The sequence below is a fragment of the Toxorhynchites rutilus genome, chromosome 3 (genome assembly GCF_029784135.1).
Source record: "Toxorhynchites rutilus septentrionalis strain SRP chromosome 3, ASM2978413v1, whole genome shotgun sequence".
In the NCBI taxonomy this organism is placed as follows: domain Eukaryota; kingdom Metazoa; phylum Arthropoda; class Insecta; order Diptera; family Culicidae; genus Toxorhynchites; species Toxorhynchites rutilus.
In genome coordinates, this window is record NC_073746.1 from 23,340,850 (window position 1) to 23,358,153 (window position 17,304).

General features: G+C 37.8%; 1 protein-coding gene across 4 annotated transcripts; it reads right to left on the bottom strand.

Annotated features, from left to right (window-relative positions):
• Window positions 1–339: 339 nt before the first annotated feature.
• On the bottom strand, window positions 340–11,098 carry LOC129778588 (zinc finger protein 91-like). Of its 4 annotated transcripts, none has more exons than XM_055785578.1 (7): window positions 10,969–11,098; window positions 10,764–10,906; window positions 9,685–10,707; window positions 9,524–9,631; window positions 8,833–9,465; window positions 1,717–1,824; window positions 340–1,660 (listed from the first exon to the last, which is right to left on the bottom strand). In XM_055785578.1, exons 2-7 carry the CDS (start codon window positions 10,884–10,886, stop codon window positions 392–394), a joined length of 3,264 nt encoding a protein of 1,087 aa, XP_055641553.1. In that variant the 5' UTR covers window positions 10,887–10,906; window positions 10,969–11,098; the 3' UTR covers window positions 340–391. The 4 variants fall into 4 exon arrangements, with proteins under 4 accessions (XP_055641553.1, XP_055641552.1, XP_055641551.1 ...); XM_055785577.1 differs by having other exon boundaries at window positions 10,764–10,917; window positions 10,969–11,082; XM_055785576.1 differs by having other exon boundaries at window positions 10,764–11,069.
• Between the last annotated feature and the right edge of the window lie 6,206 nt (window positions 11,099–17,304).

Sequence of the window (17,304 nt, forward strand, 5' to 3'; positions counted from 1 at the left end):
TCGATTATAACGTGCTGAAACAGTTGTCTCTGCTCGGACAGTCCGTCATTCTCAGCATCTTTAACGACCTGTGGAGTAAACACGAATTTGCCGAGGGTTGGACAGCCTTGTTACTTTTGCACAACAATGAGAATGAAAATACTGAGCAAGGAGCGTTTAAAAATTTTCACGATGCGATCGTTTTTCAATTTTTACCCCCAATATGTTCCCGAAATTCGTCATCCGACGTCAGAAGGGATTCGGGTTACACACAGCGGAATAGCGAATATAAATACAACGTAAAGTTGAAATTCTACAAAGGATTTTAGTGTCATCGGAAGTAAATAAGAAACTAGAACGTTCATTCATTGTTATTCAATACCGTTAATCGCTCAACATTGTTACGAGCAGGTTACATGTTGGTGGTGTGCTCTTTTTCGTGATTCTTTAATGTTGAGCGAAAAACAAAACTTGCTTCACAATAATTACACTTGAACGGTTTCACGCCCCTGTGAACCCTCCTCTCATGAATACGTCGCGCTGCTAAAATTTCAAATGGTTCGCGACAAATCCGGCACGGAAAACAACGAATAGGCTTGTCTCTCGCCATTTTTGGTTCTAATTCATCGTTTTTGGTTGCGAAAGGACGTCCAGCATGTTCTAATTGGGGTAATTTTTCTTGTCCTGTCTGGTTGGGGAAAGACTCGTCAACATTCTCATCGTTGATGGTTTCACGTTCACTTTTCTCCCGGCACGGAAACTGATGACGACGTAACGAGACATCTGATGGAAAACCCTTGAAGCATTTCCAACAAACATAGTCTCCGGTGTTTTCTGAACGATTTTCTCTTCTTTGGAAATTGTGTACGATGTCAATATGAACGTTTAGCTTATCGCTGTTATCGAAAGATTTGTTACAATATTCGAAGCAACAATATGACGTTTTGGATTCACCATTGTTTTGAGTTGTAATGTTCGTTTTCTCACAAGCATCAATATGCACAATCACTTCCTTTTCATTTGTGAACTCCATTTGGCATTCGGTTCTCAAACATCGGTAGAATATTCTAGCCGTGTTTATTTCTTGATGTCTTTGCAATTGAACTGATGATGTGAATGTTTTAAAACATTTCCCGCACTCGAGCTGCGATGGACCGTGCGAACGCTTTCTCTTTCGATGAGCCTTAACCTGATGTTCCTCCAAAGTCGTTAGGTTAGCGCACAACTGATGGCATCCACAGCATCGGAGTTGTTCTCCTGCTACCACTGTTTCATAGAATTCGTTGGGAACATTTCGGCTATGCCACACCTTGCAGTGGGTAAACCAGGCACTGTTACTTACAATCATCGTTTCGCAAGAAGTGCAGAATAACAATTGACGGGATAGCTCAAGTTGCTTATGGTGTTCAATGCTATCTTTTTGGATAAGCCATTGATTACAGTTTGCGCAAGTCGCCAACGGTGCATCATAGCTTTGGTGCTTTTTATGCTCCGTTACCCGGTGCTCAGAGAGGGCCGTGTCGTCATTGAAAAACTTGCTGCACCCACAGCAGCGTCTCCCACGCATGGTGAGCACGAGGCAAGTTTCATATACCACAACGGAATCGATCAACTTTGCGGGGGGTTGATATGTAGCGCTCTGTCCGTAGAGCTTTTCTTCGTAGTCGGTTGGAAATAGAGGCTACGGAGATAACACTGAATTCAATATAGAGAATACTTGTACGCATCTAAACTAACCTCTCCTGACTTGAATCTGAGTTTCATTATTTCTGTTAGTTCCGTGATAATCCTTTTTGGGTTACCTTCGAGCATCACATTTGGTATCGTATTTTCGTTCACATATATCTATAATGGTAGATCATTTTATATCACAGTTTTGTTAATAAATATATAACAATACAACCATTCCATGTCAAACCGATATAGTGGTTCTCAAATGTTCGTGAAAAATTGTAGTTTTGTTCCTTACCCGAAAATATTAGAACCGTTTTTTTAATTTTTTCATTAGGCTGTCTATTCCCATTTTAGGGTGGTCCGAAAATTTTTTTTTTCCAAAAATCATAACTTTTGAACTATTGGACCGATTCAGATGATCGACTCCAAATTGAAACCAATGAGCCTTCTTTGAAAAAATAGTACACTTTGATTTTTGAATATGTTATGTAAGCTTTCAAGGAATAATATAAACAATCCAGCGCCTCTGGTTCCAAGACCATGTAAACCATGAAAAACAAATGCAATAAAAATTATGAAAACAAAATCAAATTGTTTTTACAAGTGTAAAATTTTTTGAAAAAAAAAACTAGCTTATTGGCTCCAATTTGATATGTCGATCATCTGAATCGGTCTAGTGAATCGAAATATTTTTTCTTTAAAAGGCATTTTTGGAAAAAGGGAAAAAATGATTTTCCGAACATCAGTTAACTTTGAAAACTGGGGAAGGCACATGATGTATCTGAAACAGAAAAGCCAACAAAGAATCAATTTTCTCTGAACAATAACCGGAACATGGTGGGTTGCCCATTCAGAAGTTCTCATTAGGCTGTATAAAACAATGATATTATCGGTGGTAGTTTGGACGTGGGACTACGTCTAACCGGAGTATATGGGAATGAAATGAAAACTTAGACACCGAACATGCTTCCTGCATGTTCTGTGTAAAATAAAAGATTCCGAATGCTCATAACTCGAATATTTCTTAATAGATCGGAAAGAAGTTTGCATCAATTGACGGGAAATATTTCTTTTGGCCCGATTTACGGTTTCCCCAACACTGACTTCAAAATCAATGTACCTATGGGAATCCGCTTTGCAAATATACGAGGGCAGTCTGGTAAGTGGAAAAGTTGCGATTTATATCTCAACATAGTCTCCTTTCAACTCGATACACTTGACCCAGCGATGCTCCAACTTCTTTAATACATCTGAAAAATACGGCGGCGATGACCTCCTCATTCGACTCAAATTTCTGGCCGGCGAGTGACTTTTTCATGTTTGGAAACAAAAAAAAGTCACACGGGGCCAAATCTGGAGAATACGGTGGATGGGGCAGCAGTTCGTAGTGCAATTCGACCTATTTGGACGTGGCGACGGCGTAATTTCAATTTTTTCCATTTTTTTTAAATCCGCGGATAAGGCCGCTTCCACACATGGTCAAAACAAAACTACGAGTCCGATTCGGCAGAAATTTTCACAGTAGCCGTTTACAAGAATGTACTCAACTCTTCTTCTTCGTATTCATAGTTCTCAAAACCATGAAAGTCACTTTTGTCACTCGCATCTCCATACACTGTTTCGTCGGGCTCTTCTGTCACTTACTCGTCTTGATCTCCCATCACAATCACTGTTGGGTCTTCAATTCCGTTGGATCTTCAGGAACAACCACAACCAACCTCATCCTGCTCGGAACCCATCGTGATCCGATCCGTATCACAGTACACGAAGCGATACGCCTTATGGTTGTCGGAGTATCCCAGGATGCTCAACTTCATCGCTTTCCGCTCGAACATTTTCCGCTTCACGTCCGGGATGTGCACGTAAGCTTGACAGCCAAAAATTCGCAGCCTCGATAGATCCACAGCTCAAACGTAGTTCGACGGTAGACGAGTCTGGATGTGAGCAGCTGTTAAGACTGCCTCACCCCAATAACGCTTAGGTAGTCGCGCGTCATTCAACATACAGTTTGCCATTTCTTGAAGTGCCCTATTTTTCCGCTCGGCAACACCGTTAGACTGAGGTGAGTAGAGAGAACTGAACTACGCCGTCGCCACGCCCAAATAGGTCGAATTTCACTACGAACTGCTGCCCATGATGTGGTTCCATGATGTGCGCTTTCAGAGCTTTCCAGAGTATTGAGACACAAGGCAGACAATCGGATATCCCCGTCCGGGATATTTCAGATTAGAATTAGGCGATCTTTATAAAAAGATCTATCTTGTCGAATTCATTTTCCAAACGGCGTAAGGATTGATCCACTGTTTAAATCGGTACCTAAGAATAGATCTTTGAAACATTAAAAGATTTTTTTTCGATTTATCTGCCTATTCAATAGGATTATCGTCTTTTCTTTAAGCAGGGAATACAAATTTCATATTTCTATTCAAACATCAAAAGCATTTTGTTTTGTTGTGCAGTTAAATAAAATAAATTAATTGAAAAAGATTTTTTAGGAATTCAACGGCCGCCCAAAACTCAGCTGATAATGATCCCATAAAAGCCAGTTGTGCCATATATATGTCATTTGATCGAAGACGATTCTTGATTTTGGTGCTATTTCCTGAAAACAGACTTTTGCCTGTATTTGATGTCAGCCCCTCAGTAGCTGCCGCTAGTTCTGTCTCCGTCAGCATTTGTACAGAAGTATATCGTAGAGGGAGCTATCCAAATGTTGACATTATTTTTAAAAAAATATTAGGTTGCCTTTGGCGAGAAAAAGCCGAAAACAAATCTACAAAAAAAAATCTAAGATCGAAAGCAAAAATAATCGATTTTCTCACTTTTATCGAGTACAAAAGATCGATCAAAAAAATCGGAAATCGAAATGGAAAAGATCGATCTTTTAAGAATCGATCTGAGATCGCCCAATCCTATTTTGGATAGCCGGAGTTCTGATCTTCTGCTTCATCTAAACCTAACATCTAATGATGTTTCCTCTGCTGTATCTCTGTACCTTATCTCTCCTATCCGACCAACAAACTTACTTAATCGGAGCAATACATACACATACTCTTCACAGATACAAACGACACGGGTCAAAGATAGTACACCCAAATCGGTCCAGTAGTTCAAAAGTTATAAATTTTTGAATAAATTCATTTTTGGAAAAAAAAATGAGTGGGTTATATCTATGATATAACCGCAAGGTTGACGTGGAACTACCTCAGCTTAGAAATCATTCGTTTGTTTTGATTAAATTCTTGATTGAATGAAACAGTTTCCAAATTCAATTAAGTTCAATATATTTGCTCTGTGAGTGAAAAAAATGAACAAATGCCGTATAAAGTCAATTCATTTATTGTGATTGATTGTTCTTCGTTACAAGTAAATTTAATGACGGACCTTTTACGTTTGGTATAATGACTAGAACAAAATATATGTACGGAAGAATTATCAAACGTTTGATGAACCAGCCTAAGGCTGAAAATCTTTCCAATAAAGACAAAAAAAAAATTATCAAACGATTATTTTATTTTACATTTCCCTCTGAAGTTTACATCCCAAAAGTGTGCATACTTCTCGAATCTCGAATTTGCTTGAAACTGGGAAGTTCATTCGCTTCTAGTGTCTGCACGATTTTCCCAGGTTCCTAAGTTTAGAAGATCATGTTAGGACAGACATATTCCACTCTGCACAAAGGCAAGCGAGGACAAAAGTACTCGCAGTTTGCATTTATTTGCAGAGCCGATTTCCCCAGAAACCTCGGTTTTGAAGTCTGTTAGGAAAACACATTTCAATCGGAACAAAAATACCCCCGATTTGTATGAATTCGCAATGCCGATTTCCCCACGCTTCATGGATTTGAAGTCTGTGTTAGGGAAACACATTCCAGTCGGAACAAAAATACCCCCGACTTGCATGAATTTGAAATACCGATTTCTCCAGGCACCTTGGTTTAGAAATCTCTATTAGGGAACACATTTCGGTGGGAACAAAAGCTCCCCCTACTTTCGTGTGTTCTTCTTCTTTTTGGCTTTAAGAGGGTTTAAACTTTTCAGTTCACTCGCCTCTAGGCTCTTTCGTGTGTTTGCAATGCCGATTTCGCTGCTTGGTTTTAAAGTCTGTGACATTTTTCGATGAGAACAAAAGTCCCCCTACTTTCATGTATTTGCAATGCCGATTTCCCCAAGGCTGCTTGGTTTTGATGGCTGTGTTAGGGAAACCGTAAATCGGGCCAATCAAAACGATGCAGTTAGGGCGTTTAGATAACGCCTAATATTTTACAGTTATTCAATTGTTTATCTAATGAAAAACATTTTGTTAGTTGCGATAGATGCGTAGAAATATTGTGATGCAAACATCTCTCCTATCCAGTACGAAATGTTCGAGCTATAAGCATTCGAAATCTTTCATTTTTTCCTGCATGTTCTGTGTTTAGGTTTTCATTTTACCCTCCATATATTCCGGTTAGACGTAGTCCCACGTCAAAAAAAGAGGAAATAGTTGGTTTTTCGGATTTCTGCGATAAAAAACAACAGTGTTTGCCAAATGATCCATATAATGAAAAAATCGCTTTCGTTCGTTCAAATATGATCACACAGAAATCATTACCCACAGCGGCATTCTTTTGTTGTTACGTGCTATAAATCACGACACAACATAGAACGAGACAAATCTGCATCGGTTCGCACTTCATGATACACAAGCAAGCAAAACCATCATATACGCTTTCGTTGCAGAAAGTTTATTTTCTTATTTGCCTCTAACATATACATATCGAACCTCTCCATGCATCATGAAACAGCGGGGTCGTACAGACTACGCAAAGCGAATGATTCATATTTAGCTAATGTAGCAGATCCTGATTTTTAAGTCTCAGAGAGTGTAAACTATGGTCCCTATTCCAGAAAACGAGACGAGCAGACGAGCGCTCGTCTGGTTTGTTTTTATATTCCAGAAGCCGAGCTCGACTAAAAACAGACGAGTAGTTCGTCCGGCTCGACGACCGTTTGGCCGCGCTCGTCGATGAATCAGTCGAATCGTCTAGTTTGTTTGATGTGTTTGTTCACCTTGTTGATTGAAAGCATCGGTATTCTTCTGCTCCGCCTTTATCTTCAAAAATTGTTTCACGGCTAAACCAGTATTGTATAAGCAATGTATGTTTTCAACTGCAATCATCAAATATAATAATAACATAACAAAACGTCTGAGTGATGAAAACATATGCTCGAGGAAAAATATCAATGAAACTAAAAGATATATGGAACTTATTCATTTTTGTTATGTTTTTTTTTTAAATATTTTGGCGCTGAGAAAAGAGTATCGATTGATCAATTTTAAAACTGTTTGTTGTTTTTCTCAAAACAAAAACATGTCTTCTCATCTGACATCACTGATCATACCGAGAAAAACTGACTGAAGTCTCTCCAGTCTAGCAAATAAAACATTTCAATTAAACTCGTGTACTGGAATGGGATATTTTGCTCGTCTCGACAGTGACTGAAGCCGAGACGAGACGAGACGAATTGCTCGTCTCGTTTTCTGGAATAGGGCCCTATATGATTATTTAGCTCGATAGAGGCCAAGGGAAGGGTAGACAGATCATATTTTCCATTTTTAACGCCGCTATCCCTTGAAATATGTATATTCTAACTACATGTTTTACTAACAACACCGCTCTCTTTTCCCATTCGTTGCTCTCCGTTAGAGATGGGCAAACCGTTCACGAACGGTACGAAAGAACTAGTTCGCCGAAAAGAGTGAACGAACGGTCGTTCTTTTTCAAAGAACGGTAGTTCTCCCCACGAACTGATTGCGAGCGAACGGTTTGTGAACGAACTGAATCCGAAAGAACGGTTTGCGAGTGAACTGTTTGTGAACGAACTGTTTACGAGTGAACTGTACGGGAAAGAACTGATTGAGAGTGAACTGTTTGGGGACGAACTGTTTGAGAACGAAGTGTTGGCGGGCGAACTGTTTGCGAACGAACTAGTGCAGCTGAACTGATTTGCGCTGGACGGAATGGATAAATATAACGAGAACGCTTGTAAGGAAAATAAAACGATATTGTCATTTATGAGCAAAACGCATCTAACGCAGGGTTTATTTTGTTAATGTATACTCAATTTTGGGTTAAAAATTAAATTAGATTTCCGTAGTTTTAAAAGCAAAACTATATATTTTCAATTTCATATATTCTTTCAATTCCGCGTAACATTCATATATTTCCTGATTATCAGAAAAAAATCTTGGCGAAGCTGGGGCGATTGATGGATTAGGTAAACATAAAATGTTATAGTGAGGGCAAAGTTTTTTTGTTGCTTTCAATTAATTGTTTGGCCTATTGCGTGTACGTGTTATCGTGATTGTTTGTATGATTGATTATTAGTCAAAAAAGCTGCTGATTTTTTCCCCTGAATGAATATTATGAAATATGATCTTACATGGAACCTGTGTGTTGTCCAAAAAGAGAATATGAAAAATTGCACATATTTTGTGCGCATCAGATTATTACATAAACTTTTGTCGACCGATAAAAATATTTTCACATACAGTTTGCGACTTTTAAAGAAGAAGCAGCTTATCTTCCCCCACTAAATTCCAAAAATATAATCCAATCCAACGATATCAATTGATAGCTGTCTATTGATGTTGGGTGCCGGCTAACATTCTATGTTGTTTTTAATACCGCCGAACGAAAGAGCGAAAGAACTGATTCACTTAGATGAACGGTTAATGAGTGAACCGTTCATCAAAATGAACTGTTTTGCCCATCTCTACTCTCCGTACATGGTGACCGAATGATGACGTAATTTTTCTTGTATCATTTATTGTCTTGCACTTGTCTGTGCAGTGGGTTTCGCTATAGTAGAGCGGAACGATATATGCGGTTCAAACTTGTATGCAGGCTTCGAAAATGGTTTGCGATGTTTGATACAGCTCGAATAAGCAAATAACAGTCTTCGTTCCTCTCTTGGTTTAATCATTTAGTGTAACACAAGTGATTACTGTTATTCATACAAGTATCTGAATGATCCTCTCATATTTGGTTATATGTTCGTGAGAGGTTACTTGCATGATACATTGTGTATCATTCGATTTTGATCGAAATCCACACACTGAAGAACAAAACTACCACTTTTCATTCAAATCTGAGAACCACTATATCGGGTTGGCATGAAATGGGTGAATACTTACATTGTGCTTACATCTAAGCAAATGATGCTGTTGAAGGCTGAATTTTCTGATGCACGAATAATTGCAAAAATCGCACTGGAATGGTAACAGCCATCGTTTTTTGTTGTCGCCAATTGGTTTACTCTGAATTTCCTGACACCCGTTATACCGGTGCATTTTAAGGGAACTTTCAGTCAATAAGAGACTACCACACGTTTTGCAGGAATACCTGTTTTTTTCCGGTTGTTTCCACCGCATGGCGTTCTCAACAGCATGTTTACTGTAGTGGCTAAACCAGGCTGTGTAGCTGACAATCACCTTTTCACAAAGAGTACAAACGAATAGCCTATCCGATTTCTTGACCATATTATGATAATCCTGGCTGTCGTGTCGGTAAAAAATGATTTTGCAATCATCGCAACTTAGACCATCTTTCAGAAGCCACGTGTTCCATCGTGGATGAGCCTGCTTGCAATGCTCAGCAAGGGTGAGGCTGTTCTCGAAAAATATGCTGCATCCGCAACACCGAACGCCGCGCATCGTTACCAGCAGACAGTTTTCGTATTCCGTAACAAAGTTAATTAATTTTACCGGAGGCATACACGTACTGGTTGTATCATGATTTGCAAAAATGTATTTTTTTGGAAATAAAGGCTACAAAATTCGTGTCTATAATATTGTTATGCGTATTTTTATGCTTCATGGTACCAACCTGTCCCGTTTTATTCAATAATTCCTCTATCACACTCGAATCGCTTATTATCTTCTTGATGTTGTCACCAAAGAATTTATCAGGGGTTTGAGTTTCATCGAGGTACGTCTGGAACTATTCCGTATAAAACTTCTAATAAAAAGCCAATCCTAAAAACTTACCGAGTCTCTGCACATCGCTGCATGATGCTTTATTAGGTTTCCGTTTTTGGCTGAGGAATAGTTACAGAATTCACATTTGAACATGAACGGTTGAACTTCGCTTTTGGTTGAAATGGCTTCAGGGAAGGAAACTGAACGTTTCTTATAGCTTTCTTCAGTTGCCGCTTGTTCTACTTGCTCATCCCTTTCCGAACTATCACTTTGAGCCTCGGGTTCGTCTTCAAACTGTTTGCTTTCCTTCAGTGGCACACATGTTTTCTTCATATGGCTCTTCAAACTGTAGTACGAGGCACGAGTCTGTCCACAATGCGGACAGTCAAACTTTTTAGGGCTGGCTTCAGATATAACAGAATCGAGAGTAGTAACATTGGAATGTTTCCACACTTTCTGATGACGTTTGAAATTGAGATGGCAGTGAGTCTGAAACTTGCAATCGACACATTTATATATATTTTGCCTCCCGCCAGATTTTTCTTTTTTTAATTCCTGTTTATTTTTGGCAGACTTTTCAGTGAGTACCTCATCGAAAGCAGAGTGCTTCTGAATTTTCTGATGCCTTCGGAAGTTGTAATGCACAAGCGAAGTGTAATCACATTCTTTGCATATATACTTATAAACAGGATTTGGGGAAGTTTCCATGGGCTGATTATCGGTATCATTCAGATGGACGGAAGGGGCATCCAGTGTATCCCCAATCGTTGTTTCATTCGGGACCACAACATCTTCTATCGCTGAAGCATTAACAGTAGTATCGCAGAAATCCTCCAATTCAATAACTTCATCCTTGATGGATATTTCTGAGCGACATTCTTGAATTGGTTCAGATTTATGATCCTCAAATTCAATCTTCTGATCTAGCTCAGCAGGGATAAACTCGAATTCGGATTCCGGTGAAGAGTTTTTGATCAGTTGCCGAAACTCCTCATCGGAACGATAGCATAGTTTTCGAAATGCGTACGACGCGTTTAATACAGTCAAACAATCGGCACATATGCGTTTCGGTAGACCATCGTTTGGCGAAATCTGTGTGATGGGGCAAAAGTAAGAATATGTACAAATAAATATGATACAAAACAAACCTCTAACTGTGTGCAGTAAATTAACATATCGTCAATTTTAACATCGGTGGCTTGTGAGACCGTCGTCAACACGAAACTTCGGAAATCATCGGCACGGGAGCAAATACGACAAAACTCTTCCATCTTGTTAATCTAATTTCATGCTACAGGTTACCTGTAATAATTCTGATTTATTTCATTCTATTTGCACTATTCTTTTCCGTACAATGTTATCAGTGGTGCTATCGTATTTTTATTATACTATTTTGATGCAATTTGAGAGTTTACATTCGCCTTTTCCCTCTGATGAGCAGCGATGCCATGTTTTCAGATATGTCGGTAATTTTACAGACATTTCACTTTTGATTCTTTTGTTACAGACTTTTGGGGTAAAAGTACCTAAATCATAATACCATAATACCTAAAAGTACCTAAAGCATAATACCTATTATGGTAATACGAGTGAGTTTTTCATTAGTTCAGAAAACATATCCCATTTTTAAAGGCGCTAATGTGATTTTTAAGAATCAGAAATCTTTTCTTCGTCGATTTTGGTACTTGATTCCATGCGAAACATCGTTCTTTTGTTGAAAAATTTGGTTTGAAAATAGTGTGTCCCATTGGTGCTTGCTTCTTAGCATTTTGATAAGGAATATGCGGTCGAAATAATCGGCCTGATTCTACGCGGCGTGCGAGGTGAGATGACAATTGTCACGTTTATCACGCGATTCCACCAGGCGTATGCCGTGAGAAATCTCACTTGAATGAACTCTCACCGTATTCCTGCTCTCAAATTTACGTGACGTTTGTCACATGAATTGGGATTTCTAGGTGGCAATCGTCAATATGTCTTGAGGTGTCGACAGCGCATGAAAACTTATCAAAAATGGAAAGTAAGCATCGTTTCTGGTCGTAAATAACCCAATAGTAATGGTATTGTATCAATATATTCAATTTATATTCAATTTTCACAATGCGTGTGACGAATTGCAAGCAGTTTGTATTTCTTGTGAACGCGGTAGTGAGTATGTTATCTCTCAATCGGGTGAATTAACATTCCGGAAATCCTTCCATTATATGAAATCAATTTATTTTTTCTACAATATATCTATTACATGAGTGTTATGTTTAATCTATCTAGTAGCGAGCCATCGACACCGAACAACATATCCATTCCAGAAGCCGTGGTACACATCGGAGCCGGAGCCGGAGCAACAAAAAAACACTGAGTACGCAGGGAGTAGCAGCAATTACGATCAAAACAAACAAAAGCGTAAAACTCTGCAGGATGCAAACAATCGTTTCTGCCATCAAGGGCGAACCAAGACGGGTCTATGGTACTAGGTGAGGCCGTTTCGTCACTAAGTTGGTTAGGGGAGCGGTATATGAAAACAGTACGGAAGAAAGCAGAAGGGGATTTTTTTCCTTGAAGTGTAAAAGAGACAGACTGATCACGAGCGAGCTTGGGCACAAGCGTATTGTGTTTTGTTTACAAACAAAACACAGTAGACTTCCAATATGGCTGAAGAGTGGTTTTAGCAAGTTGGCCCACCTTAGGATATACTTCTACGCGCCTTGGGGCGAACTAAATCTTAAACAAATGGTCTGATCTCTCTGAGCGAAATAAAAAAAAATCTGGGATGCCAGATGTGTTTTTCTCCAATTTATGCGATGAAAATCTGAAATATCTGTAAATATGTGCTAGTGTCTGCAAAACTGACCTGTTTCGTTTATCATCTGGAACCAATAATGTTTTGTTACTATTTTAATCAGCCTACAGCGGGAATAAAAGGTTGTGACAAAAGTTAAATGTTTGTAAATTCGTATGTGCGAATGTGGCATCTCTGATCTGATTTGGCAACCAGCAGAATGAATACCTTGTCACTTGCTATTCATCCTCTCACATACATAAAATGAACCTTTCACGGCATCCGATACGACTGTAGGAATAGAGTGAGGAGAGTTGCGTGATGGTGATGTGACAATTGTCATCTCACCTCAAACGCCGCGTAGAATCAGGACGAATGAGATTTTTATGCTGTGAAGTGGCTGTTTTGATGCAAACACAGTGTAGACGCATACATTACAACCTTCTTGATGGTGTGATTCGACTAATTTATACGATTTTATCGAAATCAACATGTATTTTTGTATTACCATAATTGGTACGATTTTACATCTACGTGTCAATTATCGCAATATCTAAAGCTGCCTTGTTCCGATTATGGTTGTACGAAATCGCTGCAAAGCTGAAAAGCAGAGCTTATGTGTTACTATTATGGTTGTACGTTGTTATGTTGTGGTTGTTATTCTATTATGGTTGTACCTCACGTTTTCACGCTGTGCAGACGGCGCTTTTGAACGCTCAGTAGTGTTGTGAAATAGCACTATGCGTGTCCGATCGAAGCATATTTGTTTGATCCACTCTGTTGAAAATCGAATCTTAGGTGAATGTGTTAATATCCTTTGTACAGTTCCTGAAGAAAAACGAAAACTGCATCCCAACCCTCACGACATTGTGATTCTCCTGTCAGGTAGCAGTTTTTTCTCAACCGGGAAGCACATAAAATAGTCTCGAGATTAAACGGATATTCGGTATCCTGCTTATCCGGTCAACATTTGGTATCCGGCCGAATATTAGAAAAAAAAACAATAATTTCTCATTAACAGAAGATAAATCATAACCGGAACTTGTAATGCTTGTTCATTCTTTTTTGATATGTAGATAATTAAGTGTATTCTCTCTCAGATTATCATCCCGGAAGTTTTTTTTAAACTTTGAATACAAATAATTGGTTGATGTTCTTTGCATATTGAAATTATATTGCACAAAATCTGTCTGGAAGGCCATGGTTATCGTGAGAGAAAGTCAATTAAGTGAATCGATCATAGCAAAAGCAAAAATTAGGCAAAAATTGCCGAATAATGAATAATAAATAATGAATCTTGTACAGAATTTATTGGAATTTTCAAAACAGCCTTCTGATTTGGGAATAATTGGAAATCGGAAATGAAAATTTTTCATTCTATCAAAACGTTTTCCTGTAGTAAAATCACCTACAGGAGCGTTCTTGGAATCAAATGAATGCTAATTGATAAGATTAATTGGATTTGCTATTGACTTGGTTAATAAAACACTGTGTTAATCTACAAAATCTTAAAAAAAACAGAAAAAAAACAATTTTTTTTCTTTCCAGTATTGTTATCCACTACAACTACACACAAAACTTGAAGTTTTAAAATGATGTACTATCTTCATGCGTTGGTTTTTCACAAAATTACAGCGTTTCTAAAAGCACTTAAAAACTTCGACTTCGTCCTCCGTTCCCATAATTTTTGTCGAGTGTAGAATCTACGACATAGTATTGCATACTAGGAATAATATTTAAAGGCATAGTTTTATTCAAAAATTATTATTGAAGAATTATTTGAATCCTATTAAAACTTTTTCCATGTGACACCAACTATTACCATAATAGGTACACTTATTACAAAACTCCAGGAACACTATTACCATAATGGGTACATGGAAGTGGCATTTTCAAACATGTTTTTTATACAATTTAGTCAATGAATCATCAGAATATCAGTGAGAATCTTCAAGAACAGAGTTCAAACTGCTAGAAAAAGTATGCTTTTGTATACTTTTGAACTAAAATAGAGTATTTATTCGCCAATTTCTGCAAGTTGGTGACATATGTCCTCCATAATTGGTACACTTACCCTACCTAAGATAAGATCAGACAATAGAAGGTCTTTTACGGACCAAATTTCTGTCAGTTCATTGGCTGATTTCGATAAATTTTTATAAACAAAGTCGGTTTTTCAGTGTTGCCAATATTTGTATCGAATTGGATTTGTATTGAATTTAGAAATAGTGAATTCAAAGCGTGTTCATTTTTGAAACTAACCCATTCCAAACTGACTCTGTAATAAAAAAACGTTTTCGGGTTCACAAACTGGGAGGTTTGTTGGTGTGCGTTATATAGTCTGATTTGTTTATATTTGCGATGACAAATGTCGACTTTTGGGGCGATATTAGTATTTGGGAGGTTAATTATTCTTTATCAGATCAGAAGGACCAGTGTAAAATTATAAATATTTGAATGAAGATTCCTACTTCATGTTGTTTGATTACCTAATACAGTAGAACCCCGATTATCCGCGTAATAGTCTGGCAAAGTCACCGCGCATAAGGAAAATCGCGGATAACGCAATAAAGAACTAAAAATGAGGTACAAACACGAAAAAAAGATATTTTGGCATGAAAACTATGATTTATTAATACAGAAGTCATTGAACTATCTATCATGCTGTGCACCAGTTGTCAGATAAAGTGAAAGCCATGACCAAAAAAAAAAGAGCATGAGCCTGTCACTCACTGACAAATTCCGAGAAACCTTATGTATTTACTATGCAACTCGCTTTCGCGGATAATGCGAACCGCGGATAATCGGGATTCTACTGTACATGTAGTCTTGACACTTACTTAACCATTTGTCGATACATTTCCTGTTTGTTCCACAAATAATTACCATAAAGTGAACGGCAAAACACTCATTTGTCAATTTAGCTTCGTTAGGTCTCCAATGCAATTTAATATTTCGGAATAAAATTTCCATTGCTAAGAAGAAATTGAAAATCTCATCATTCACTATGCAAATGGGAGAGTTGTTAGCTCTAGCTTAAAACATATAAAAATAGGGTTGGTTGATACAATCCAGGTTATGTTTTGCTGACTACCATTCTCTTGTTAAACTGTTGACATGTTCTTTCCCGCTTTTTGATGATGTAGCCAGCTATATAAAACAACGAAAGTTTTCGCTTCATCGGCATCGGTTTTCGCTTCATAGTCGAATTCAATATTCATGTCATTCATATTCTCACTAAAATTAGATGAAGCTGAAATTCGATATGATGTCGGTGCTGCTTCACTGTCCATCAATTTCTGGGCTAAACATTTTTCTCACCGCTTTGATAGCAAATCCATCAATCCAACAAACTGTTCTTGTGTATCGGTTGCATACGAAGCATTCCTTGTTCCTGAATTGCAATGGAGTTGAGCGCCGTTGTTTTGCACGAATCAACGAGAAAAGACTCTCCAGATAATCTTGGACGAGTTGTTATGGATATCATTATTATATTATAGATATGGGTATTTAAAAGACTCATTTTATTCTTTCAAAACATATTTTTGAGATTGTCTAATTGAAAATAAGCAAAATCATTAAATTCGCACCAACCAAATGTTAGGATTCATAAGAACAGAAATTTAAAAAATCCGAAATTTTATAACATTTGTCAACTCTGGCATCCTAATGGCCAAGGCGCCTAGAAGTATATCCCAAGACGGGTCTATGGTACTAGGTGAGGCCGTTTCGTCACTAAGTTGGTTAGGGGAGCGGTATATGAAAACAGTACGGAAGAAAGCAAAAGGGGGATTTTTTCCTTGAAGTGTGAAAGAGACAGACTGATCACGAGCGAGCTTGAGCACAAGCGTATTGTGTTGTCAAAAATATTCTACACAAAACACGACAAGCAAATATTCAATTATTGGATGCCTAAAATATTTTTTCAGTCTGTTCTTCGAACCTGTCCTGTACATGGTTAGGTTACCTTGAATATTTCAGTTGATTTTTTCCATGTTCGGTGTTTGATATTGTTTACTACTGTTGAAAATTGAAGAGTGGCAAACAAAATAGTGTTTGTGCACATATCAAATCAAACCTTATCTGTCAAAAAATAACAAATATTTGACCCCCGGGCAAACAGTGTACGGCCACCTTTAGTTGGTTAGGGGAGCGGTATATGAAAACAGTAAGCCAACCCAGCAAACATTAAATCGTATAATTTTGCACGTGCCAAGTCTTACAAGAAATCCGAATAAATCATAATCGCATATAATATCAATCAAAGTATGTATCGTGTATATTTGAAATCGCATAAAATTTAAAAACTCGATTTTATATACCATTATCAAATTAAGTCGCATATCGGTATAATAAACATCAATTTTATGATGTACATTGTCGTAAAATATATTTAATCCGCATCATATGCGTATATTACGCTGATGCAGTTTGTGTGTCGTATAAGCGTATAATTTGAATCGATTTAGTACTGTAGTAAATCGTGTTGCATGCTGAAGAAAATCATGAAACAGTAAATCATATTAGATCCTAATAAAGGACATATTACATCATATTGAAATGTCAATGAAATGCTGATGCACTCGAAAGTTTTAACCGCTGTTGAATTAAATTTCAGATAGCCGCGCGAGATAGCTGGTGGCTGATAATCCAGACGACAGGAGTTCGAACCCACATCGGAGCAGTTTCCACCAAACATCAATCTGTGTCATTTTAAACATTCATATTCCATTCCCAACACAAGTCAATCAAACAATTATTATTTCTACAAACATAAAGACTCATATATAAAAATGGCGTTTCGTGAGGCTATAATAAACATTTCACGAAAATATTTTGCGCCATTTGTTTTCTATGTCTGTAATAAATCGTATATGAGTAGGGCACAAGTCGCTATTATAGCCGGTCAAAGT

Coding starts and splice junctions, on each gene's coding strand:
- LOC129778588 (XM_055785578.1), bottom strand. CDS start 10,886: ATGGAAGAGTTTTGTCGTATTTGCTCCCGTGCCGATGATTTCCGAAGT. Junction 10,708..10,763: donor TTTACTGCACACAGTTAGAG/GTTTGTTTTGTA, acceptor CCCATCACACAG/ATTTCGCCAAACGATGGTCT. Junction 1,825..8,832: donor TGCTTAGATGTAAGCACAAT/GTAAGTATTCAC, acceptor CTACCATTATAG/ATATATGTGAACGAAAATAC.